Source organism: Chiloscyllium plagiosum, unplaced genomic scaffold, assembly GCF_037043375.1.
Source record: "Chiloscyllium plagiosum isolate Xiang-an unplaced genomic scaffold, Cpla_swu_hap1 HiC_scaffold_45, whole genome shotgun sequence".
Classification (NCBI taxonomy): Eukaryota; Metazoa; Chordata; class Chondrichthyes; order Orectolobiformes; family Hemiscylliidae; genus Chiloscyllium; species Chiloscyllium plagiosum.
In genome coordinates, this window is record NW_028270183.1 from 39164838 (window position 1) to 39189733 (window position 24896).

Sequence of the window (24896 nt, forward strand, 5' to 3'; positions counted from 1 at the left end):
ACTGGCCTGTAATTCCCGGGGTTATCCCTTTTTTGAACAGGGGCACAACATTCGCCACTCTCCAGTCCCCTGGTACCGCCCCCGTTGACAGTGAAGATGAAAAGATCATTGCCAACGGTACTGCAATTTCCTCTCTTACTTCCCACATAATCCTAGGATATATCCCGTCAGGCCCGGGGGACTTGTCTATCCTCAAGTTGTTCAAAATGTCCAACACATCTTCCTTCCTAACAAGTATCTCCTCTAGCTTATCAGTCCATTTCACACTGTTCTCTTCAACAACACGGTCACTCTCGTTCGTAAATACTGAAGAAAAGTACTCATTCAAGACCTCTCCTATCTCTTCCGACTCAATACACAGTCTCCCACTACTGTCCTTGATCGGACCTACCCTCGTTCTCGTCATTCTCGTGTTTCTCACATACGCATAAAATGCCTTGGGGTTATCCTTGATCCGACCCGCCAAAGATTTTTCATGCCCTCTCTTAGCTCTCCTAATCCCTTTCTTCAGCTCCCTTCTGTCTATCCTGTATCCCTCCACTGCTCTGTCTGAACCCTGTTTCCTCAACCTTATGTAAGCCTCCTTCTTCCTCTTTACAAGACATTCAACCTCCCTCGTCAACCAAGGTTCCCTCACACAACCATTTCTTTCCAGCCTGACAAGTACATATATCAAGGACACGTCGTATCTGTTCCTTGAAAAAGTTCCACATTTCCATGACATCCTTCCCTGACAGCCTATGCTCCCAACTTATGCTCCTCAGATCCTGTCTTACAGCATCGTAATTACCCTTCCCCCAATTGTAAAACCTACCCTGTTGCACGCACCTATCTCTCTCCATAACCAAGGTGAAAGTCACAGAATTGTGGTCACCATCACCAAAATGTTCACCCACTAACAAGCCCATCACTTGTCCCGGTTCATTACCGAGTACCAAATCCAATATGGCCTCCCCTCTGGTCGGACAATCTACATACTGAGTTAGAAAAGCTTCCTGGACACACTGCGCAAACACCGCCCCATCCAATCTACTTGATCTAAAGGGCTTCCAATCAATATTTGGGAAGTTGAAATCGCCCATGACTATTACACTATGGCTTCTGCACCTTTCCAAAATCTGTTTCCCAATCTGTTTCTCCACATCGCTGCTGCTATTGAGGGGCCTATAGTAAACACCCAACAAGGTGACTGCACCTTTCCTATTTCTGACTTCAGCCCATACTACCTCCAAAGGCAGATCCCCCTTGAACTGCCTTTCTGCAGCCGTTATACCATTTCTAATTAGCAACGCCACCCCCCCCCTCCTTTTTTACCACCCTCCCTAATCTTACTGAAACATCTGTAACCAGGAACCTCCAACAACCATTCCTGTCCCTCTTCTATCTAGAATGTTCATCCTCACCAATCTAACAAGGTGCAGACTCATCCGTATGTGATAGCTTTGATAGGAATGACCAATTCTAAGGCGTTGTGAAAACAAATTGTCTCCACACTGAGAATATCCCTGAGCTATGAAACATTATCATCATGCTAAATAGGGCAGATCCTAAACAGATCTAGCAGCCTTAAACTGGGGATCCGCAAGACACATTGAGCCATTACAGGCAGAACTGTATTTGACCGCAATCTGTAATCTCTTGGCCCAGTATATCCCTTATTCAATCATATCATCAAGATACTGATCATGAGCATGTAAAAATTCCTTGGAATTATATCTGAAGCCTTTCACAACAAGAGAAGTATTCTTCTTGAATGCTCAAACCGCTCTGCCAGAGACCTCAGGCGGTAAGGTACAGTAATAAAAATAGAAAACATGGAGTAATTCAGCAGGTCTGGCAGAAACTGTAAAGAGGGAAACTAGTGTTTTGAGTCCCATGATTCTTCTTCAGAACTGACCAGGGCTAAAAATTGTTGTTTATGTTGTCAAAGGAGGAGAAACAAATAGAATAGATGGTGAGGGTGCCATGAACACCAACAGTAGTAAGGGAGTGATCATAATGAAAAAAAAGGTGTTAAAGGATTGTAAAAAAATAGGTAGCGTTGTTGTGGTTCTGTTCGCCGAGCTGGGAATTTGTGTTGCAGACGTTTCGTCCCCTGTCTAGGTGACATCCTCAGTGCTTGGGAGCCTCCTGTGAAGCGCTTCTGTGATCTTTCCTCCGGCATTTGTAGTGGTTTGAATCTGCCGCTTCCGGTTGTCAGTTCCAGCTGTCCGTTGCAGTGGTCGGTATATTGGGTCCAGGTCGATGTGCTTATTGATTGAATCTGTGGATGAATACCATACCTCTAGGAATTCCCTGGCTGTTCTCTGTTTGGCTTGTCCTATAATAGTAGTGTTGTCCCAGTCGAATTCATGTTGCTTGTCATCTGAGTGTGTGGCTACTAAGGATAGCTGGTCGTGTCATTTTGTGGCTAGTTGGTGTTCATGGATGCGGACCGTTAGCTGTCTTCCTGTTTGTCCTATGTAGTGCTTTGTGCAGTCCTTGCATGGGATTTTGTACACTACATTGGTTTTGCTCATGCTGGGTATCGGGTCCTTCATCCTGGTGAGTTGTTGTCTGAGAGTGGCTGTTGGACAGTCTTACCGCAAATTCAACCCAAACTCTGGGTTAGATATGTGGATAACACGTTTGTAATCATTAAAAACACAGAAATAGAAAACACACACCGGATCATCACGCCACACTCACAGGAATCCGATTCACTAGAGAGGAAGAAAAGGATAACTAACTCCCATTCCTAGACGTTATGGTACAGAGAACACCGAACGGAGAATTCACCACAAAGGTATACAGAAAAGCCACACACACAGACCAAGTCCTGAACTACGAAAGCAACCACCCCAACACACACAAAAGAAGTTGCATCAAGACACTGTTCAAAAGGGCCACAACACCCTGCAGTACACTGCAAAAAGAGGAAGAAGAGGAACACCTATACAATGTATTCGCCAAAAACAGATACCCGCGCAATTTCATCAACAGATGCCGAAGAGAAAGATAACGGAACGGGGACATGCCACAACCCAAAGGACTAGCCACACTACCATACATCAAGAGCATTTCCGAACTGACAGCCAGACTACTGCGACCACTAGGACTCATAACAGCACACAAACCAACAGCCACTCTCAGACAACAACTCACCAGAACGAAGGACCCGATACCCAGCATGAGCAAAACTAATGTAGTGTACAAAATCCCATGCAAGGACTGCACAAAACACTATATAGGACAAACAGGAAGACAGCTAACGATCCGCATCCATGAACACCAACTAGCCACGAAACGCCATGACCAATTATCCTTAGTAGCCACACACACAGATGACAAGCAACATGAGTTTGACTGGGACAATACTACTATTATAGGACAAGCCAAACAGAGAACAGCCAGGGAATTCCTAGAGGCATGGCATTCATCCACAGATTCAATCAACAAGCACATCGACCTGGACCCAATATACCAGCCACTGCAGCGGACAGCTGGAACTGACAACCGGAAGCGGCAGGGACAGGCCACTATAAATGCCGGAGGAAACTTCACAGAAGCGCTTCGCAGAAGGCTCCCAAGCACTGAGGATGTCACCTAAACAGGGGACGAAATGTCTGCAACACAAATTCCCAGCTCGGCGAACAGAACCACAACAACGAGCACCCGAGCTACAAATCTTCTCACAAACTTTGAATAGGTTAGCTTTGCTAAGAACAAACCAAGCAAACAAAACATAGGTGGGGTGGGGATAGGATAAGGTAATCAAAATGGAGGACAGTGTTCATGGCTGAAGTTGTCAAATTCAATGTTAGATTAGATTAGATTACTTACAGTGTTGAAACAGGCCCTTCGGCCCACCGACCCACCGAAGCGCAACCCATCCATACCCCTAGATTTACCCCTTACCTAACACTACGGGCAATTTAGTATGGTCAATTCACCTGACCTGCACTTCTTTGGACTGTGGGAGGAAACCGGAGCACCCGGAGGTAACCCACGCAGACACGGGGAGAATGTGCAAACTCCACACAGACAGTCGCCAGAGGCGGGAATTGAACCCAGGTCTCTGGCGCTGTGAGGCAGCAGTGCTAACCACCATGCCACTGTGCAGCCCACTAATGTTGAGTCCTGAAAGGCTATAAATTACTTACACGGAAAGTTTAGTGTTGAATGTTGGGCTTTACTGCAAATCCAAAAAAATCATTTTGGTCAGCTCGCACCAGTTTGGACAAAGGACCTGTCTCTGTGCTGCAGGACTCTATGATTCTATAGCGGACTTATCCTGGTTCAAACAACAATGTTGGACATCATGCCAGGGTCAACACACAGACAAACTAACAATGAGGTCTCAACCTGATTAAACTACAACACAGGATTAGATACACCTTACATCGTGGGAGGCAATGGCCTAGTGGTATTATCGCTGGAGTGTTAATCCAGAGACCTAGGTAATGTTCTAGGGACCCAGGTTCGAATCCCCACCACAACAGATGGCATAATTGGAACTCAGTAAAATCTGGAAGTAAGAGTTTAACTCCATTGCAAATTGTTGGAAAAGTTTACCTGATTCACTAATGTCCTTTCGGCAAGGAATCTACCATCCTACATGTGACTCCAGACCTATAGCAATGTAGTTGACTCTTAGCTGCCTTATGGGTAATTAGGGATGGCTTGCCAGTGGCACCCTCATCCCATGAATGAATAAAAAAAATTACAGATGTAATGAAGCAAATCGAAATGACTAACCAGAGAAGAAGTATTCATAACATTCCTATTCTCAATGATTGGGGAGCATACTAAGTACAAAAGACAAGATTGAAAACGAGCAATCACTTTCACTGTGAAATCCTGAATGAGCCCTCTGGGCCTTCTCCTGCAGTTCCAGCATCATAGATGCCAGTCTTCAGCTAACTTGATTCACTCCATCTAACATCAGGGGAAATGGCTGAAAACACTGGTTGCTGCAAAGGCTCTGACAATACTCTAGCAGTAGTACTGAAGATTTAGGGTCCAGGACTGGCTATGCCTCCAGCCAAACTGTCCTAGTATAGCTGGAACTCTGGCACCTGGACCATAATGTCCTGGTTCAAGTCTCCCTCTTCGCATGGAGCACATAAAACTCAAGGTTAACACCCCAGTGTAGTACTGTGGGAGTGTCGTACTGTCAGAGGTGTCCTCTTTCAGATAAGATGTCAAAGAGAGGCCATATCTGTCTGTTCAGGTAGATGAATGGTACTATTTTTCAAAGAGCAGGAGCATCATGGTGGCTCAGTGGTTAGCACTGCTGCCTCACAGAGTCAGGGACCCAGGTTCGATTCCAACCTCAGGCGACTGCCTGTGTGGAATTTGCCCATTCTCCCCGTGTCTACTTTGGTTTTCTCTGGGCTCCTCCCACAGTCTAAAGACGTTCAAGTTAGGTGGACTGACTATGCTAAATTGCCCACAGTGTGCAGGGATGTGCAGGATAGGTGGATTAGCTGTGGAAAATGCAGGGATGGGTTGGGTCTGAGTGGGATGATCTTTGGAAGGTCAGTGTGAGCTGAATGGCTTGCTTCCACACTGTAGGGATTCTATTGCTAGTGTTCTAGTGAACATCTATCCTCCAAACAGCACCACAAGTGCAGATTATCTGATCATCACCATATTGTTCATCACATCGCATTGAGAAAAAATGTTGGAAGATACACAGATATTAATCTGTAATGCTGTTACAACTGATGCAGAAAAGTTGAGATAAGTTTTGAGAGAAGGGAAAGGCATATTGATTTAAGGGGAGGTAAGCTCCATCCCACAGGGTTCAGTGCTGTGGCCATGTTTGGTTATGGATGATTTGATTACAGGATAAGAGGGAGTGTTGGTGACATTTGTAGATCTTACCAAATTAATTCAGTCAATACTTTGGAAGAGCAAAGAACAAAGAGTATTGATAAGCTGAGGGTAGAACAGGCTTAAAAAAATGGCATGATATAACTGTTGCAATATACTGACAGAGTGCTATACTGTTAGAGGTGCTTATCTGTTGGACAAAACTAAGTTCAAGCTCCCCTTCCCTCCCTTACTTGCAAAACAAAAAATGGCAGTTGGAATTCAACCTCAGTAAGTCTGATGTGATGCAATTTGTTTCGTTGTAGCAGCATTAATTCTATTGCAAATTGGAAGTAAGTTGAGAACAGCAGAAGAACTGGGGAAAAATGTGCATATTTGATATTCGAGGTAGGACCTTGGGTTGATAAGGCTGTAAAAAATTAAAAAGAAAGTCTCCATTTTATAAAAGGCAATAATCAATGGTTTTTCTGTTCTTCTAACAATTCAGTTAGCCAAATCAAAACTGAGTATTTTAAAATTCTAAAGGGATGAGTCAGGGGATTTGTAAGCCAACCAGTGAGACTAGTTGAGTGGTGTAGAACAAGGAGCTGGAAAAGTTTGATATTTCGAGAAGAAACATAAATTGTGCAAAGATTTTGATCAGACTAGACAAAAAGACTTTTAAGTACAATGTGCCTTTCACCATCGTAGGATGTTCCAACCTCAGTTCTGAGGTGAAGCCACTGATGTGAGGTAAGAATTGTCGAAGAGACAACTTTTCCATCTGTCTGAGGGGGAAGGAGGGCTTGAATTTAATGTTTCACCTAATAAGAAAGCACTCTAAGTGTACATTGGAACAATTAGCTTAAATATCATATCCTAGCCTCTGCAATGAGACTTGAATCAACAGCCTTCTGACTTAGAGGTGAGCGTGCTACCCATGGAGTACTTGGCTGCATCCCACAGCCTCAATTCAGCAGTGTTCAGGTGATGATCCCCCGCTCCCCAACAAACTCACTGCGATGACGTGCACTGCGCAACACTGATTTTCAGCTGGTGACAGTCCACCTGCCACGTGGATGGGTTGGAAGCCACACATTGCCCGTACGCCTCCATTTCCTTTGAACAGTAGCGTGTGGTGATCTCAAATGCTGCTTGCCTGCCAGTAAAACAAAATACCTCAGAAACGCACAAGGGAGAGAGGCTGGGAAAACTATGTACATTTATATGAGGGAGAAAACTTTTCCAGCGCCATTGGAGACTGAGAGTTTGTAATAACAAAAATATGAATTTTTTTTCAAAGAAAAAGAATAACGAGCTGAAAAGATAACTTAAAATTTTAGTATCTTAACAAGGACCTGGAGCATTTTTTATTCATAGTCACAGTACTGCAATGGAATGCAGCTTAAACTGTCACAGAATCTCAGGTAAGAGTTCCACCCCACAGTATAATACATCCAATTAATTTAAAAAAACACATTCCTGGCACCTATTAGCTAGGATTCTCTGATTGCCACTAACAGTCCAACTATAAAATCTCCCTTAATGACGATCATAAGTGATGCCAACATCATTTCAAAAATACTGGCTCTGTTGAGTTACAGTGATTGGTTTCCTTTAGGTGAGCTTGTTCGGACATCCACTCCAAATTGTAATCAGATTTCTAGGTACAGGAACGGCCATAGTCACCTAGAGTTGATTACAGAATCACTGAAACTATTGTCATCTTGTTACAGCAGACAATTCTCAACGAAAAAGGAGGATATAGTTGAGAAAAGGTTTAAACCTCATTATCCATTTTTCTTTTATCCAAGAGCTTGGCTGAGTCCTAGTAAACATGAGGTGAGAGAGCTGATGTGTGGAAGTATAATGGCAGCCTGATGGCTCTGTGCTCCTGCTGCTGGGATCCCAGCTTGGAGACATTGAGCTATCTCGTCCAGCCTGCTGGAGAGATAGCGGCAACAGCACAAAGAATGGCAGCACTGAAGTCATCAGATCCTGCAAAGTCTCAGTAACACTGGAAGCCACAATTCTACACACATTCCAGTTGGTTACACAAGCCTTCAATGTACATTTCTGAATTTCCAATAAAGTGGGAGCCCTAAATCTTGCCTCACCATTCCTTGCCAGTCCATTTCTCCAGCACCAGTGGCAGGTACCAGCTACAGAGACTGATTTGAAGGCGAGTGTGTGTGTGAGAGAGAGAGAGGTGAGGACAGGAGGAATTCCTTCATTCAGACAAAGGTGACTCTTTGGAATTCTCTGGCTTAATGGACTTATTCACATAATACATTCAGGACTGACATTGAATGGTTTCCCGATATTAAGAATATCAAGGGATATGGGGATAGTGCAGGAAAATAGTGTGATCCGCATGATCTAGTTGAATGGAACATGCTCAATGGGCCACTGCTCCTTCTTTATGTGGAGGATGGAAGGATGTACACAAAGCTAAGGAATATGCAACTTTTCAATACCATCTCATGGAGATCAGTCATACAACAATGATCTACAGCTCTCATTTCTCCCTCACATGCCTCCTGCATTAGTGTCTTCCACTGTCCAAAGGATAAGGGGCAACTTTTTTCATGCAGAGGGTGCTGCAAGCATGGTATGACCTGCCAAAGTAAGTGGTGGAGGCTGGTACAATTGCTACATATCAAAGGCATCTGGATGGATATATGATTAGGAAGGCTTTAAAGGGATATGGGCCAAGTGTTGGCAAATGGAACTAGATTGGGTTGGTATATCTGGTCGTCGTGCACGGGTTGGACCAAAGGGTCTGTTTCCGTGCTGTACATCTCTCCGACTATGTACTGGGAGACAAAGCAAGATGCTTCATGAGAGGCTCACACTGTGAATTAGAACATTGATTGACGAACGCATACGCAGAGCTTCCCCCGTGTACTCCTCTCCCCAACTCTTAGAGGTTTCCCTCTCTCGCCGGGGAGGCCTGACAATGCCCCACCGACCGCTCTAACTGTCCTTGACCCTGTCTCCGAGCCCCCGGCCTTCACTCACATGGTGCCCGGAGTCTGGAAGGGGGCTGCTCCACGAGGTCACATGGGGAGGAGGCCGAGCCGACCTCGCACCTGATTGAACGAGGTGACTGCCCGTCACCCCAGGCCGCCTTCTGATACGGCAATAAGGAACCAATGACGATGCGGGGAGAGGCGGATGTCTTCTCTCAGCGGGTCAAAATAAAATTCCTTACCTACGGCGTGAGGGGGAGCGGCTAACTGAATAAGACAGGAGGAGCTAGACTAATCACCCGTTATACTGTGCAAGGGGAGGGGAAATTATGCGGTTTAGACCTGGTTAATGATAGGACGAGAGGAGGGGCCTATTCAATGGTAGGAAGTGGCGGTTGCTAAGGGCTGAAGGGTACCGGAAGTGGCTGTTGCCAGGCCGGGGTCACGTGGCCTGCGATGCCGGTTGCTCTGCGGCGTCACCGTGTCGGGCCTACGGCCATGTCGGAGCCGGTACCGGAGGCAAAGCCGGAGCCTGAGCCTGAGCCAGCATCGGAGCCTGAGCCAGCACCGACCAAGCCGGCCGCCTTCTCCGAGGAGCTGGTGCACAGCGTCTCGCTGTACCGTCGCCGGCCACTGCTCCTCCACGGCACCCTGGGCCCGTTCGCGGCGCTGTACGCAGCCTGGCTCTACCTGTGGGTGTGCCACTACGGCACCAGCCAGTACCTGGAGGCTGGCCTGGTCTCCCTGGCCGCGCTTGGTATCGCTCACATCCTCACCGTGCTCTCCGGACACTGGTCCGTGCACGTCCACTGCCTGCTGACGTGCACCAAGGTGAGAGCGCGGTCCCGCAGGGGCGCGTCCAGGCTCCTGGAGGGGTGGCTGGGTGTTGGGGGCATAGCACCGGGGTCGGGCGGGGGGATCGCGGTCTGCCAATGATGCCATGGTACAGGATGGGCGGGGGGGGGATCGGTACTGGATGGGCAGGGGGGGGGGAATGGTACTGGATGGGCAGGGGGGGGGGAATGGTACTGGATGGGCAGGGGGGGGGGAATGGTACTGGATGGGCAGGGGGGGGGGAATGGTACTGGATGGGCAGGGGGGGGGGAATGGTACTGGATGGGCAGGGGGGGGGAATGGTACTGGATGGGCAGGGGGGATCGGTACTGGATGGGCAGGGGGGGGAATCAGTACTGGATGGGCAGGGGGGGAATCAGTACTGGATGGGCAGGGGGGGAATCAGTACTGGATGGGCAGGGGGGGGAATCAGTACTGGATGGGCGGGGGGGGGAATGGTACTGGATGGGCAGGGGGGGGGAATGGTACTGGATGGGCAGGGGGGATCGGTACTGGATGGGCAGGGGGGGGAATCAGTACTGGATGGGCAGGGGGGATCGGTACTGGATGGGCAGGGGGGATCGGTACTGGATGGGCAGGGGGGGGAATCAGTACTGGATAGGCAGGGGGGGAATCAGTACTGGATGGGCAGGGGGGGGGGAATGGTACTGGATGGGCAGGGGGGGGGAATGGTACTGGATGGGCAGGGGGGATCGGTACTGGATGGGCAGGGGGGGGAATCAGTACTGGATGGGCAGGGGGGGAATCAGTACTGGATGGGCAGGGGGGGGGGAATGGTACTGGATGGGCAGGGGGGGGGGAATGGTACTGGATGGGCAGGGGGGGGGAATGGTACTGGATGGGCAGGGGGGATCGGTACTGGATGGGCAGGGGGGGGAATCAGTACTGGATGGGCAGGGGGGGAATCAGTACTGGATGGGCAGGGGGGGGAATCAGTACTGGATGGGCGGGGGGGGGAATGGTACTGGATGGGCAGGGGGGGGGAATGGTACTGGATGGGCAGGGGGGATCGGTACTGGATGGGCAGGGGGGGGAATCAGTACTGGATGGGCAGGGGGGATCGGTACTGGATGGGCAGGGGGGGGAATCAGTACTGGATGGGCAGGGGGGGAATCAGTACTGGATGGGCAGGGGGGGGAATGGTACTGGATGGGCAGGGGGGGGGGAATGGTACTGGATGGGCAGGGGGGGGAATGGTACTGGATGGGCAGGGGGGATCGGTACTGGATGGGCAGGGGGGGGAATCAGTACTGGATGGGCAGGGGGGGAATCAGTACTGGATGGGCAGGGGGGGGAATCAGTACTGGATGGGCGGGGGGGGGAATGGTACTGGATGGGCGGGGGGGGGAATGGTACTGGATGGGCAGGGGGGATCGGTACTGGATGGGCAGGGGGGGGAATCAGTACTGGATGGGCAGGGGGGATCGGTACTGGATGGGCAGGGGGGGGAATCAGTACTGGATGGGCAGGGGGGGAATCAGTACTGGATGGGCAGGGGGGGGAATGGTACTGGATGGGCAGGGGGGGGGAATGGTACTGGATGGGCGGGGGGGGGAATGGTACTGGATGGGCAGGGGGGATCGGTACTGGATGGGCAGGGGGGGGAATCAGTACTGGATGGGCAGGGGGGATCGGTACTGGATGGGCAGGGGGGGGAATCAGTACTGGATGGGCAGGGGGGGGAATCAGTACTGGATGGGCAGGGGGGGGAATGGTACTGGATAGGCAGGGGGGGGGAATGGTACTGGATGGGCGGGGGGGGGAATGGTACTGGATGGGCAGGGGGGATCGGTACTGGATGGGCAGGGGGGGGAATCAGTACTGGATGGGCAGGGGGGGAATCAGTACTGGATGGGCAGGGGGGGAATCAGTACTGGATGGGCAGGGGGGGGAATGGTACTGGATGGGCAGGGGGGGGGAATGGTACTGGATGGGCAGGGGGGGGGAATGGTACTGGATGGGCAGGGGGGATCGGTACTGGATGGGCAGGGGGGGAATCAGTACTGGATGGGCAGGGGGGGAATCAGTACTGGATGGGCAGGGGGGGAATCAGTACTGGATGGGCAGGGGGGGAATCAGTACTGGATGGGCAGGGGGGGAATCAGTACTGGATGGGCAGGGGGGGAATCAGTACTGGATGGGCAGGGGGGGAATCAGTACTGGATGGGCAGGGGGGGAATCAGTACTGGATGGGCAGGGGGGGAATCAGTACTGGATGGGCAGGGGGGGAATCAGTACTGGATGGGCAGGGGGGGAATCAGTACTGGATGGGCAGGGGGGGAATCAGTACTGGATGGGCAGGGGGGGAATCAGTACTGGATGGGCAGGGGGGGAATCAGTACTGGATGGGCAGGGGGGGAATCAGTACTGGATGGGCAGGGGGGGAATCAGTACTGGATGGGCAGGGGGGGAATCAGTACTGGATGGGCAGGGGGGGAATCAGTACTGGATGGGCAGGGGGGGAATCAGTACTGGATGGGCAGGGGGGGAATCAGTACTGGATGGGCAGGGGGGGAATCAGTACTGGATGGGCAGGGGGGGAATCAGTACTGGATGGGCAGGGGGGGAATCAGTACTGGATGGGCAGGGGGGGAATCAGTACTGGATGGGCAGGGGGGGAATCAGTACTGGATGGGCAGGGGGGGGAATCAGTACTGGATGGGCAGGGGGGAGAATCAGTACTGGATGGGCAGGGGGGGATGAGTACTGGATGGGCAGGGGGGGATGAGTACTGGATGGGCAGGGGGGAATGAGTACTGGATGGGCAGGGGGGGAGCGGTACTGGATGGGCAGGGGGGGAGCGGTACTGGATGGGCGGGGGGGGGTGGGGGGTGGGGGGGGGATCGGTACTGCTCCTGAACTCGTGGACACTATTATTCAGCTGCCTTTGCCACTTTTCTTCCTAATTCACTGAGCCAAGCTTCTTGAAGGGCGTCTTCCAATGGCCTTGTACTGAATTTGCATTTTTTTACTAGTTTCTCTCCTATCTCCTTCATGCCTTGCCTGAGCTCATCTTGTCCATGAGACCCAGCTTCTGCGCTCAAGATCCTGTTTCTACTAACCATTGATACCCAGTTTTCTTTCCTGGCTTCTATGTTAGCTAATGCTAATGGTTTTCTCTCTTCATGTACTGTCTTGCTCTTCTTCAAATCTGCTGTGATCCCCCACTCCTTTAAAAAAAAGTTGGTATTTGGGACAACACTTTTGTCTTCAGTGTGTTCTTTTTCATTCTCACTAATTTGATGAAGCAGTTACATGGTCACAATACGTTCGGTATTTTGAGCACAGAAGCAGAATTAGAAGAATGCGTCAATAATTTATCAGCCCAGTATTAAACTTAAAACCACAACATGCAAGGAAAATATTGCCTTATTGGAGACCTCAAGTGTTTAAATTCGTATAGGAGAGTAGGCATACAAACAACAAAAGCTTTTTCTCAAAACAGCTGAGAGAAGCCACCAGCCTGGCGAGGTCAAGATCCTAGCACAGGCTGGTGAGGTCACAGCCAGTGGTCTTCCACTAAATATGCACAAGTCAGACCACTTTTACTAGGATATGGAGATGCTTTAGTTGGACCGTGACAAACCAGGTCAAAAATCAAATGATGCCAGGTTATAGTTTGACAGATTTATTTGAAATTGCAAGCTTTGGGAGCTCAGCTTTTTCCTCTGGTATAGAATGATAGAGAAGTATAAGATACAGTATTTATGAGCAAAATGTTAACTTTAAACTAGTTGCCCTTGTTGAATCCTTTAATCAGTTAGGAGATGGACGCTGATTAAAATGAAAATTCCAGATTCCTTTCAAGTCTTTGTCCCTAGATAATTAAAGGTTTATCAATGTACACGAGGTGACATCTGAGGTTAGACAATGCACGTTAGGTATGAGGTCCCGCTTTGAATCTATGTTTTAAGCTGAGGTCAAGTTTAACTTTGTTGACAGAAAAGAATTTTGAATGAAATAATTCCCCCCAGCGTGTGTGTGTGTGTGTGTGTGTGTGTGTGTGTGTGTGTGTGTGTGAGAGAAAGAGAGTGTGAGAGGGAGGGAGTGGGGGGCGGGGGGGGAGAGAACCTACCCGTCAGCTTCTGCTCAGTGATTTCGCGTCGTTGCATGTCTCAAAGTCCGTGTTGGAGAACCCACAGATCGGAGGCTGAATGTCATGAACTGATATGTTGAAGGCTGCGACAAATATGCATAGTTCCTCCATTCCAGGGAAGTACTGAGTGATGAAGGGTGCCCTTTCGGTCGTATCCCATATTTGTCTTTTGAGGTCTTACGGTTTTTCATTGCGGCAAGAAGGAATTGGCAATTGATGAGTTGAGCATCGCATCCTGTTCTTGTGAATGCATTGTTCAACATCAAGTGTCCAATGCGTTTACCTAGCAGGGTTGTTCGTAGGGGATGGCGGTTTTAATATATTTATGGTGGAAGCTTGAGAAGTGGAGTATCATGAGGTTATCCGTAGGCTTATGGTAGTTTGGTGCTGAGGTGTCCATCTTTGATGGAGATGCGTGTCTCCAAGAAGCAGGCTGATTCTAAAGAGTAGTTTGAGGTAATTCATGTTGATATCATTATGTAGTTGTTTCAGTGACTCCTCACTATGAGACCAAAGGAAAAAAATGTCGACATTGTATCTGATAATTAGCGCTGGTTGGAGGGCTGTGTAGTGAAGAAGTCTTGTTCAAACTTGTGCATGAAAATGTTGGCATATTGGGATGTGAATCTGTTCTCTATGGCTGTCTCATGTGTCTGAATGAAGAACTGATTGTCAAAGGTGGCGACATTGTGGTTGAGGATGAAGTGGATGAGCTGTATGGTGGTGTCTGGAAATTGGCAGTTATTGGTATTGAGCTTAAGGCTGTTGCAGCAATGCTGGTATAGAGTACCTAAAAGTCCATTGTGATGAGGAGTGTTCCAGTTTCTATTGGTTTGTGGGTGCTGAGTTTCTGTCAGAAATTCATGGTGTCACAAACCCCTCTCCCTACCCCTTTCGCTGTCTTGAGCATAAACACACACAGAGGTATGGACGCAAACGTGCTCATAAATAAACCTGTTGGACTATAACCTGGTGTCATTTGACTTTTTAATCTAGGCAATTATAACCCTATTCATTGTACATTTTAATAGATTTTGATTTAACATTTTACACACTTCATTGTCGTAACATTGACTGCATTTTTCCCCGAGTCGAAAAGTGTGGCCCTGGAAAAGCACAGCAGGTGAGGTAGCGTCCGAGGAACAGGAGAATTGACACTTCGGGCATAAGTCCTTCAGCAGTCTTTCATCCGGTACTGCATTTTTCCCGAAAGTAGTAGTTTGTGAATGTTTTTTCAACTCTTTAATGAGCTTCACTGGCCAGACCGGCGTTTATTATCTATCCCTGATTGCTTGGCGAACAGTTGATAGTGGCTCATTGTTGAGAGTCTGGAGTTGCATGTAGGCAAGATCAGGTAAAGATGGGACTTTCCCTCCCTAAAGGGCAATTGTGAACCTGATGGGTTTCACAGGAATCAATGATAGTCGTCATGATCACCATTAGACTAGCTTTCTTTTATACTAGATTTTGATTCAATTTAAATTTTATTATCTGTCATGCTGCGATTAGAACCAGTGCCCTCAGAACATGGGGGCCTGTTGTTCTGGATTTCTAATCCACAACAATACCACCGCACCATATGCCTTAAATTATATAGTTCATTATCAGCAAAGAATTCATGACCTCACTGGTTTCACTTATTCGTGGGTCCCATTAGCTGGGTATTCCTTGATTGACAGTTCTTTCTTGCAGTTTCCTCGCCTAGCCCTGTTGCAGCTCCTCTTCCCAACATCCTATTTTTCTCCTTTTACCTCCTTGAGACCCATGGAGGCTGCTTCTACCCCTTTTTACTCTTTTCACCCTATTCATCCCTTTTCTGGAACAAGCAAAAGCTGCACTGCTAACTATGGCAAAAGGCAACCAAAGAAGGTTTGTTTTCTCAATGCCAACTTACTTGTCAAACTGCTTGCGTATCCATTCATGATCCGGTTCTCTCCCACGTTTTGATTTTATTGGGCAAGCTCCTTCAGATTCTGTCCATTTTACGCTGGGTTGAGAAGATCTTTACTCTGATTGCTTGCCCCAGTTGTTGAATTTTTATCCGAGCTTGTGGGATTTTGCAGGATAAATTTGTGCACTGCTCCCATGTAGTTTCAGTGCTGTAATCCAACCTTGAAGATTCTCACTTTTTAACCTTTCCTCATCTCTCCAAGTTTCCTTGTGTATTGTTGTCTCACTTTGTGACCATTTCTCCCAAAAGCCCGCATTTGAATTCCTCCCAGTAGGTTACTGCGTTTGCTCCTGCCACGGAAGTGCAACAGCACTTCTCCTTGCCAGAAATGGCACACTGTGACAAAGGTAAACGTTAGAAAGTAGAAGTAGGTTATTCAGCTCTTCTAGCCTGTTTCGTCACTCGATGTGATTATGGCTGATTACCCAACTCAATACCCTGTAGCCTTTTTGATTCTTTAGTCCTAGGAGCTACATCTATCGATCTCTTGGAAAACATTCAGTATTTTGGCCTCAGTTTCTTTCTGTGGCAGAAAATTCCACAGAATGATGAAGAAAATGATGAAGATGAAGAAATTTCTCCTCATCTTGGTCCTTATTAGTTTACTCTCTATCCTTAGACTGTGATCCCCGGTCTCTACTCCCCCACCAATGGGAACATTCTTCCTGCATCTACCCTGTCCAGTCCTGTTAGAGTTTTTTAGGTGTCTATGAGATTCCCCTACATTCTCCTAAATTACCACTTCTTTCCCTTTTCAGAGTCCCTGCAACATTTGATACAGTTGAACACACCATCCTCCTATGTCCATCTGAGTGGGTCTGCACTCCTGTAGTTTCATTCTTACCTGTCTATTCACAGTCAACTAATCACCTGCTCTTTGTCCTCTTCTGCCCAGTTACCTCTGGTGACCCCCAAAGATCTATCCTTATTGCTCCCTTATATTTCTCATCTACTTAAGTGTTCACTGACATTAGCTGAAAACACATCATCACCAGCTCTACCTCATACATGGCTCAGCTCTCTCCTTTGTTTCAAAATTGCCAGACTACGTGTCCAGTATTTAGGCTAGTTCAGTGAGGCATTCTCTCAATTGAGTAATAAGGTGAGTGTTAACAATAAGGTCACAAATAAGGTCTTTGATATCAAAACCTCAGCTCTCTGTCACTGACTCCATCTTTCCATCTGTCATCAGGATAAACCACACCATTTACACTCTTGCTGTTCTATTTCATTCTAAGAATGACCACTTATGAGGTATAGTGCTGGAGAAATTCAGCAAGTGTGGCAGCATTTGTGGAGAGAAGACCAGTGTAAACTGGATCATAAAAAGTTAGCATCAAAGTTCCAGGAGGAAAGCCAATTGAATGCTGTGCTTCATTTCAAAGGGAATGGTGTAGAAAAGTAGGGAGGTTTTGTTAAAGCCATATAAAGCACTAGTCAGACCGCAGCTGGAATATTATGCACAGTTCAGGCCCCTTTTCTGAGGAAAGATATGGCATTGGAGTCAGAAAAGGTTCACTAGGTGTGGTAGAACTCCCTTGAGGAAAAGTTGAGTTGATTGGACTTGCAGTCATTGGAATAAAGAAGAATGAAGCAACCTTATTGAAACATACTTAGGACACCTGTCAGGGCAGATACAGAAAGGTTGTATCTGTATATAACCTGTGGGAGAGTCTCCCGCCAGAGGGCATAATCTCCGAATAAGGAGTTGTACATTTTGAATCAGAGATAAAGAATATTTTTTTCACTGAGGGTAGTAACCTTGTGGAATTCGTTTGCACAACTACAGGAGTTTGTTCATTGTTCTAACTTTTCATGACTTTATCATCCACCATGTGTGGTACTAACATCAATTTATTGCTCATGCATCTGATGAATGGATGGTGATTGTACCAAGCTGTGTTATGGATCATATAACAAAAAAGACCTTAGGTCGCTATTTAAAAAATGTTTGCGCATCTTAAAGCTTGAAATTGCTGTGGGCTTTGTGGTGTTTCCCAAATATTGTGTCTTTGGGATCTTGTTGAATGATATGGGTGTACAGGAAAACTCAAATGTGTCTGGATTTTAATCTGTTTTGTTTTCATGTCCTGCAGGAGTCCAACCCCTTCAAAGCAACCTGGGCCAAGGTTGTTCCCACACCCAACAATGGCTCCCCTGAACTCGTGCCACTTCTGCATGACCAGGTACGCAGCAGATGCCTGCCAGTAGGAGCTCTTCAGTTACACACAAGGCCGGAGTGCTTCTGTGTCCAGGAAACCCAACACAATTTAAATTACAAAAGCAGGATACTGCTGATGCTGCAAATCTGAAGTAAAACCAGAAATGCTAGAAAATGCTCAGTAGGTTAGGCAGCATCTGCAGATAGAAACAGTGGAACATTTAGATTCAGATTTAGGAGATGAGTGGTGTCTAAGCAAATGATGACTACAGCAAAGGGTGCAGAGAGTGGAAGAATCAAAGGATGGAGACGAAGGAGTGACTTACAGGACAGTTGCTATGGTAAACGTCAGAAGTGGGTGATTCTGGAACAGAAAAGGGAGATGTGTGCAAGCATCCCAAAAAGGAGTATTTAGATATGAACTTAAAATGCCAAGGCCTACAAGGTTATGAGCCAAGTGCTGAAAAATAGGCTTATCATAGCGAGTGGTGGTTTATGGCTGGTGTGGATGCAATGGGACAAAGGTCCTTTTTCTGTGCATAGATATCTATGACTCTAAAGCTTCCATAAATTCTGGCACTAACGGCCAGTTAAAATGCAATCAATACAGATTATGAAAAATGCTAGTAATTTGAAATAAAAATGAGAAAATAATGGCAATGCTCATCAGATCAGGCAGCATCCTTGGAAAATGATACATAGTTAACATTTCAAATCATGACATTTCATCCAAACTCCTCAAACGCTTCCAGATCTGCTGAGCTTTTCCAGCATTTTCTGTTTTCATTTCATTTAAAGAGAAACCTTTGTTTTAACACGGGTGGCTCAGATTTTGTTAATGCAGCTGAGACACTTTAGTTTTCTATACTTCTTGCAAGTACTTTTAGTACAGTTTAAAGTTACCCACATGAATATTTTGATCTTCGATCACTAGATTTTTAAAAAATTGAAAATTACAGTGCAGTGTTGTTATTTTACTACTGAGGTAGAAAAAATATCATACGACCATAAAGTTCAACAGTTTGTTAGGAAAGACATAGTTAAACTGGAAAGACTGCAAAGAAAATTTACGAGAATGTTGCCAGAGTTATAGGGAGAGGTTGGCTAAGATAGGATTTTATTCCTTGGAATGTAGGAGAATGAGGGGTGTATAAAAGCATGAGGGGTATAGATAGGATAAATGCATGTAGTCTTTTTCCCAGGGATGGGGAGTTGAAAACTAGAGGGCATAGGTTTAAGTTGAGAAGGGCAGGATTTAAGAAGGATCTGAGGGGCACCTTCTTCAGGCAGAGAGTGATGCATATGTGGAATAGGCTGCCAGACAAAGTTGTTGAGGCAGGTACGGTAGCAACATTTAAAAAAACATTTGGATACTAACATGGATGGAAATGGTTTCGATGCATATGGGCCAAATGTGGGCAGTTGGAACTAGCTGAGTGTGCACTATGGCCAGCATGGACCAGTTTGGGCTTAAAAAAAAGCCTGTTTCCATGCTGTATAACTCCATAACAGTTAATGAGCCCAGGTAGTTAGTTAGAGTCTAATTGTTTGATCAAACTGTGTATTGACAAACCATTTAACATGCAAACAAAATGTTGAAATGAATAAAGAATGAGGTATGAGTACAGAGCTTATGCTGAGCTTACAGTGCACATCAGTCTTCACTGAAATCACATTGAATTTTGTGGAGATATTCATTCATTGCAAAGGAGACAGACTGCCACACAAAGCGACAAGTGTGCAAGCATTGAGGAAGATTTAGAGAAGCATTGGTTTTGCAGTCATTGAAGGGGATGGGAACAATTGAAATACAGGCCACTAGACTAGATGGGATCGAGGTTCACGAGGAGGTGTTAGCAATGCTGGGAAGTGGGAAAATACATATGTCCCCTTGGGGATGGGGTTTATCTGAGAATTCTCTGGGAAGCCAAGGAGGAAATTGCAGAGCTTTTGGCTTTGGTCATTATGCTGACATTGTCTGTAGGAATAGTCAGAAGATTGGAGGATAGCAAATGTTGTCCCTCTCTTCAAGAAGGGGAGTAGAGTCAACCCTGGTAATTATAGACCAGTGAGCCTTACTTCAGTTGTGGGCAAAGTGTTGGAAAAGATTATAAGAGATAGGATTTATAATCATCCAGAAAGGAATAAGTTGATTAGGGATAGTCAGCACAGTTTTGTGAAAGGTAGGTCATGCCTCACAAACCTTATTGAGTTCTTTGAGAAGGTGACCAAACAGGTCGATGAGGATTGGATTAGATTACATTACAGTGTGGAAACAGGCACTTCGGCCCAACAAGTCCACACTGACCTGCCAAAGCGTAACCCACCCATACCCCTACATTTTCCCCTTACCTAACACTACAGGCAATTTAGCATGGCCAATTCACCTGAACTGCACATCTTTGGACTGTGGGAGGAAACCGGAGCACCCGGAGGAAACCCACGCAGACACTGGGAGAACGTGCAAACTCCACACAGTCAGTCGCCTGAGGCGGGAATTGAACCTGGGTCTCTGGCGCTGTGAGGCAGCAATGCTAACCACTGTGCCACCGTGCCGCCCATCAAGGGTATAGTGTATATGGATTTCAGTAAGGCGTTTGATAAGGTTCCCCATGATAGGCTATTGCACAAAATACGGAGGTTGGGGATTGAGGGTGATTTGGCGGTTTGGATCAGAAATTGGCTGGCTGAAAGAAGACAGTGGGTGGTGGTTGGGAAATGCTCATCATGGAGTTCAATTACTATTTTGGGGCCACTGCTGTTTGTCATTTTTATAAATGACCTAAATGAGGGCGTAGAAGGATGGATTAGTAAATTTGCGGATGACGCTAATATCAGTGGAGTTGTGGATAGTGCCGAAGGATGTTGCAGGTTGCAGAGGGACATAGATAAGCTGCAGAGCTGGGCTGAGAGGTGACAAAGGGAGTTTAATGTGGAAAAGTGTGAGGTGACTCACTTTGGAAGGAGCAACAGAAGTAGAGTACTGGGCTAATGGTAGTAAAGATGAGCAGAGAGATCGCTGTCCACGTATATAGATCCCGGAAAGTTGCCATCCAGTTTGATGGGATTGTTAAGAAGGCATACAGTGTGTTAGCTTTTATTGGTAGAGGGATTGAGTTTTGGAGCCATGAGGACATGTTGCATCTGTACAAAACTGTGGTGCGGAACGCTTTGAGAATTATGAATCGTTATAGTCACCGCATGATAGGAAGGGTGTGCAAGCTTTGCAAAGGATCAGAGGAGATTTACTCGGATGTTGTCTGGTATGGAGGGAAGGTTTTATGAGGAAAGGGTGAGGGAATGGAGGCTGTGTTCATTAGAGAGAAGAAGGTTGAGAGGTGACTTAATTGAGACACGTAAGATAATCAGGGTTAGATAGGGTGGACAGTGAGAGCTTTTTTCCTCGGATGGTGATGGCTAGCATGAGGGGACATAACTTATAATTGAGGGTTGATAGATATAGGACAGATGTCAGAGGTAGTTTCTTTACTCATAGTAGGAACATGGAACAGCCTGCCTGCAACTGGAGTGGACTTGCCAACTTTAAGGGCATTTAAATGGTCATTGGATAAACAGATGGATGTAAGTGGAGTAGTGTAGGTTAGATGGGCTTCAGATTGGTTCCACAGGTCAGCGCAACATCGAGGGCTGAAGGGCCTGTACTGTGCTGTTATGTTCTATGAAATTGTTACTGTTATACCAGAAAAATTAATTCAGAAAATTCACTGAGAAAATTTACATGTGGGAGAAGTAAATTTAAGGTACATGTTCAAAGATATTAAATTAAGTAACCTACCAAGTAGTGGTGTTAAACTGAAGGACATTATTGAATTCACAATATAATGTTGTATTAGACTGAGGGATTAGACGTCAGTTCCTGTCGGTGATTTAGGCTTCTAGCTCAATGAACCGGATAGCCCCTTTTGCTGGAGCTCTGAATCGCGATGTTCTTGTATTGGTGCTTTCAGCTGATTTTTCTCTCTCTCTGTGCAGGATGAGCACCAGCAGAAAACCATCTCTTTTGAGTTTCAGAAGATTAAGTACTGGTTTGATGAAAATGAGGAAGAGTTCCGCCCAGTGGCTTTCCCAGTGAATTTACAACTCCAGTTCTACCAGGGTGCCAAAGGGTTCCAGGATGAGAAGGAGCTCGCAACTGCGGAAAGGAAATATGGTTCAAACAAGTATGTACTGCAGCTTAGGTATTCATTGTCAGGAAGGATGGTGCCATTCTCCCCCTCAATCAACTATAAAGGTTTCTTCATCTCTAAAACTAAAACCAATGATTTTGATAGCTCGCATGTGTTATTCTTAAGTTTAATTTCTGTATCAATACTTTTGTGCTCATTATGGTGAAGAACTCTGCTGAAAGGCAGTACTATAGGAAATCAATTGACTGAGCTTATTGTTGATGATCTTCATTCAAACATAGGATTCATACAGTGAGAAAAATGATGTTTTGATATTGAGCCAAATAAAAATATTGTCCCGGCACAGAAAGAATGTACCTAAAATGTAGACTGTAATTCCATAAAAGGAGGCTATTTGTCCCATCAGAGCTGTGTCAGCTTTTTTGAAAGAATTATCCAATTAGCTCTATTCCCCCATGCTTCCCCTTAAAGTCCTTCAGATTGATCCTTTTCAAGTATATTTCCAATTCCCTTTTGAAAATTATCATCAAATCTCCTACCACTGAAAAGTGTCCATAATACAGAGGAGAATGTCTTAAAATGCATAAAGGTCGACAAATCTGTAAGATCGGATCGATTGTAACTCAGAACTTTGGAAGCTAGCAAAAGCCAAGGTGAGGTGCTGAAAGACTAGAGGTTGGCTAATGTGGTGCCATTATTTAAGGAAGGAGGTAAGGAGCAGCTAGGGAGCTTATAGACTGGTGTGCCTAACATCAGTGGTGGGCAAGTTGTTGGAGGGGATTCTGAGGGACAGGATTTACATGTATTTGGAAAGGCAAGGACTGATTAGGGATACTCAGCATGGCTTTGTGCATGGGAAATAGTGTCTCATGAATTTGATTGAGTTTTCTTTAAAAGGAGTGACAAAGAGTATTGATGAAAGCAGAGCAGTGGACTTTAATAAGGCGTTTGACAAGGTTCTGTATTGTAGACTGGTTAACCAAGTTAAATCACATGGAATAGGGGGAGCACAAACCGTTTGGATACAAAATTGGCTTGAAGGTGAGATCGAGGGTGGTGGTGGTGGAGGGTTGTTTCTCAGACTGGAGGCCTGTGACCAATGGTGTGCTGCAAGGATTGGTGCTGGGTCCGTTACTTTTTGTCATTTATATAAACAATTTGGATGTGGATAGAAGAGGTACGGTTAGTAAGTTTGCAGATGACACCAAAATTGGTGGTGTAGTGGACAGCGAAGAAAGTTACCTCAGAGTACAATGGGACCTTCATCAGATGGGCCAAGGAGTGGCAGGTGGAGTTTAATCTAAATAAATGTGAGGTGCTTTGTTTTGGTTGAGCAAATCAGGGCAGCACGTCTCTTACTGTATGATTCTGTAACCCTTTTCTCGCAGTTCATTATAACTGCTTTTATTTTAAAAAGAATTCTCCTGATCTCCGTTCATCTGGTTTTAGCAAAGCGCTTTTTGCACTGTCGAACTATATGCATCTTTGAGCAATCAGCTAAGTGGCAATGGTGGGTTTTGTCAGATTCGCAACAATTCCCTCAAAACTCTCTTCTCCTGTGCCTGTCCCAGCCTGGCAATGTTGTCTAATCTGTATTTCAAATCTGTTAGTTGCCATTGGGTTAGTTCCCCTGTCAGCCTGGGACACTTTCAGATTGCGAAAAAGGCTGGAAAAAGCATGCGATAAAGAATTATTTTAGAAATCACCAAAGCAAGCCATTGTTTCTGTAACACTGATGACGAGTAATGTACATCCACAGTACTAAAATTGTCCAATGTATCCTCACACATACAGTGTGGTTCTTGTGGCTCTAACAGGAGCATGTGTTTATTTATCAGGGCTGAAATGGTGGTTCCTGAATTCATGCAACTCTTCAAAGAGAGAGCTACCGCCCCTTTCTTTGTCTTCCAGGTAAGTGTCATATCCGCTTTCTAACATCTCAGAACACATTAGGTACATTGGGAAAGCAAGATACTGCAAATGCTGAAAATCTGAATCAGAAAAGTTTAGATTAAATCAGGTAACAGAGCACCTCTGGAGAGAGCAGCAGAGCTAATGATTCACATTGATCACATTTTTTTCAGAACCATTAATTAATTTGAAATGTAAAGTATTTTATGTTGTGAAAATTAGTGGCAACTATTTTGCAACCAATAAGATCCCATAGGTTTTAATGAGAGAAATTATTAGTTAATCTGTTGATTCATTTTGGTTGAGTTGGAAAGTGAGATTTTCACTTGTATATTTACAGGTTTCACTTTGCTACTGTTAGCTGGTTATTCAATGCACCATGAAGATCAGTGTTGGAGGATAGGTGGAAAAGGTTTTGTTTTTGATCTCTTGTTGGGAAATTCTGATTGAGGGAGTTGTAGTTTTAGCATTGTTGAAACTACAAGGCTCTGGACCTTGGAAAACCATGCAGGTAGTTTGCAGCTTTGTCTAATCTTGTGTGTTTCAAAGCTACCCTGGCTGTGTTGGACACCGGAGAACAGAATATTTAGGAATTGTTGTGATTCTATCAAAACAAAACTAATTGAATGACAATTAGTAAAATAACTTCTCAAAATCTGTGATTTGTGATGGTGTTGAATAGCAGTTGATATAATTCTACTTCTGTGGTTATGGAAATGGGGAGTTTTTTTCTACTTTTTCATGAACACAATGATTTGTAATGCTACAAGAATTATGTGGGTGAATTCCTTCAGTAGGCTATCTAAAGCAAAATCTTTAAACAAAAAGTAATGAAGTTGATAGATTAGGATGTTCCTACTTCCCATCTTGCTATTAACTTGCCGTATGACCATATTAATTCCTTAAGGGCTCGTTTTGGGCTATCTCTTTGAACTATGCAATGATAGAGCTGAAACATGTTCAGTCCATTATCACTGTGTTGGCCCTTCGGCAGAGCTGTCATGTG

At 45.8% G+C, this 24896-nt stretch overlaps 1 protein-coding gene across 1 annotated transcript in view; it reads left to right on the top strand.

Annotated features, from left to right (window-relative positions):
• The first annotated feature begins 9103 nt into the window (after nucleotides 1–9103).
• Nucleotides 9104–24896, top strand: part of atp13a1 (ATPase 13A1) — a 144605-nt gene continuing 128812 nt past the window's right edge. The window contains exons 1-4 of the mRNA XM_087983349.1: nucleotides 9104–9599; nucleotides 17767–17856; nucleotides 21825–22012; nucleotides 23818–23890. Coding sequence (XP_087839475.1) covers nucleotides 9225–9599; nucleotides 17767–17856; nucleotides 21825–22012; nucleotides 23818–23890 — 726 coding nt within the window. The 5' untranslated portion in view covers nucleotides 9104–9224. The remainder of the gene's footprint in view (nucleotides 9600–17766; nucleotides 17857–21824; nucleotides 22013–23817; nucleotides 23891–24896) is intronic.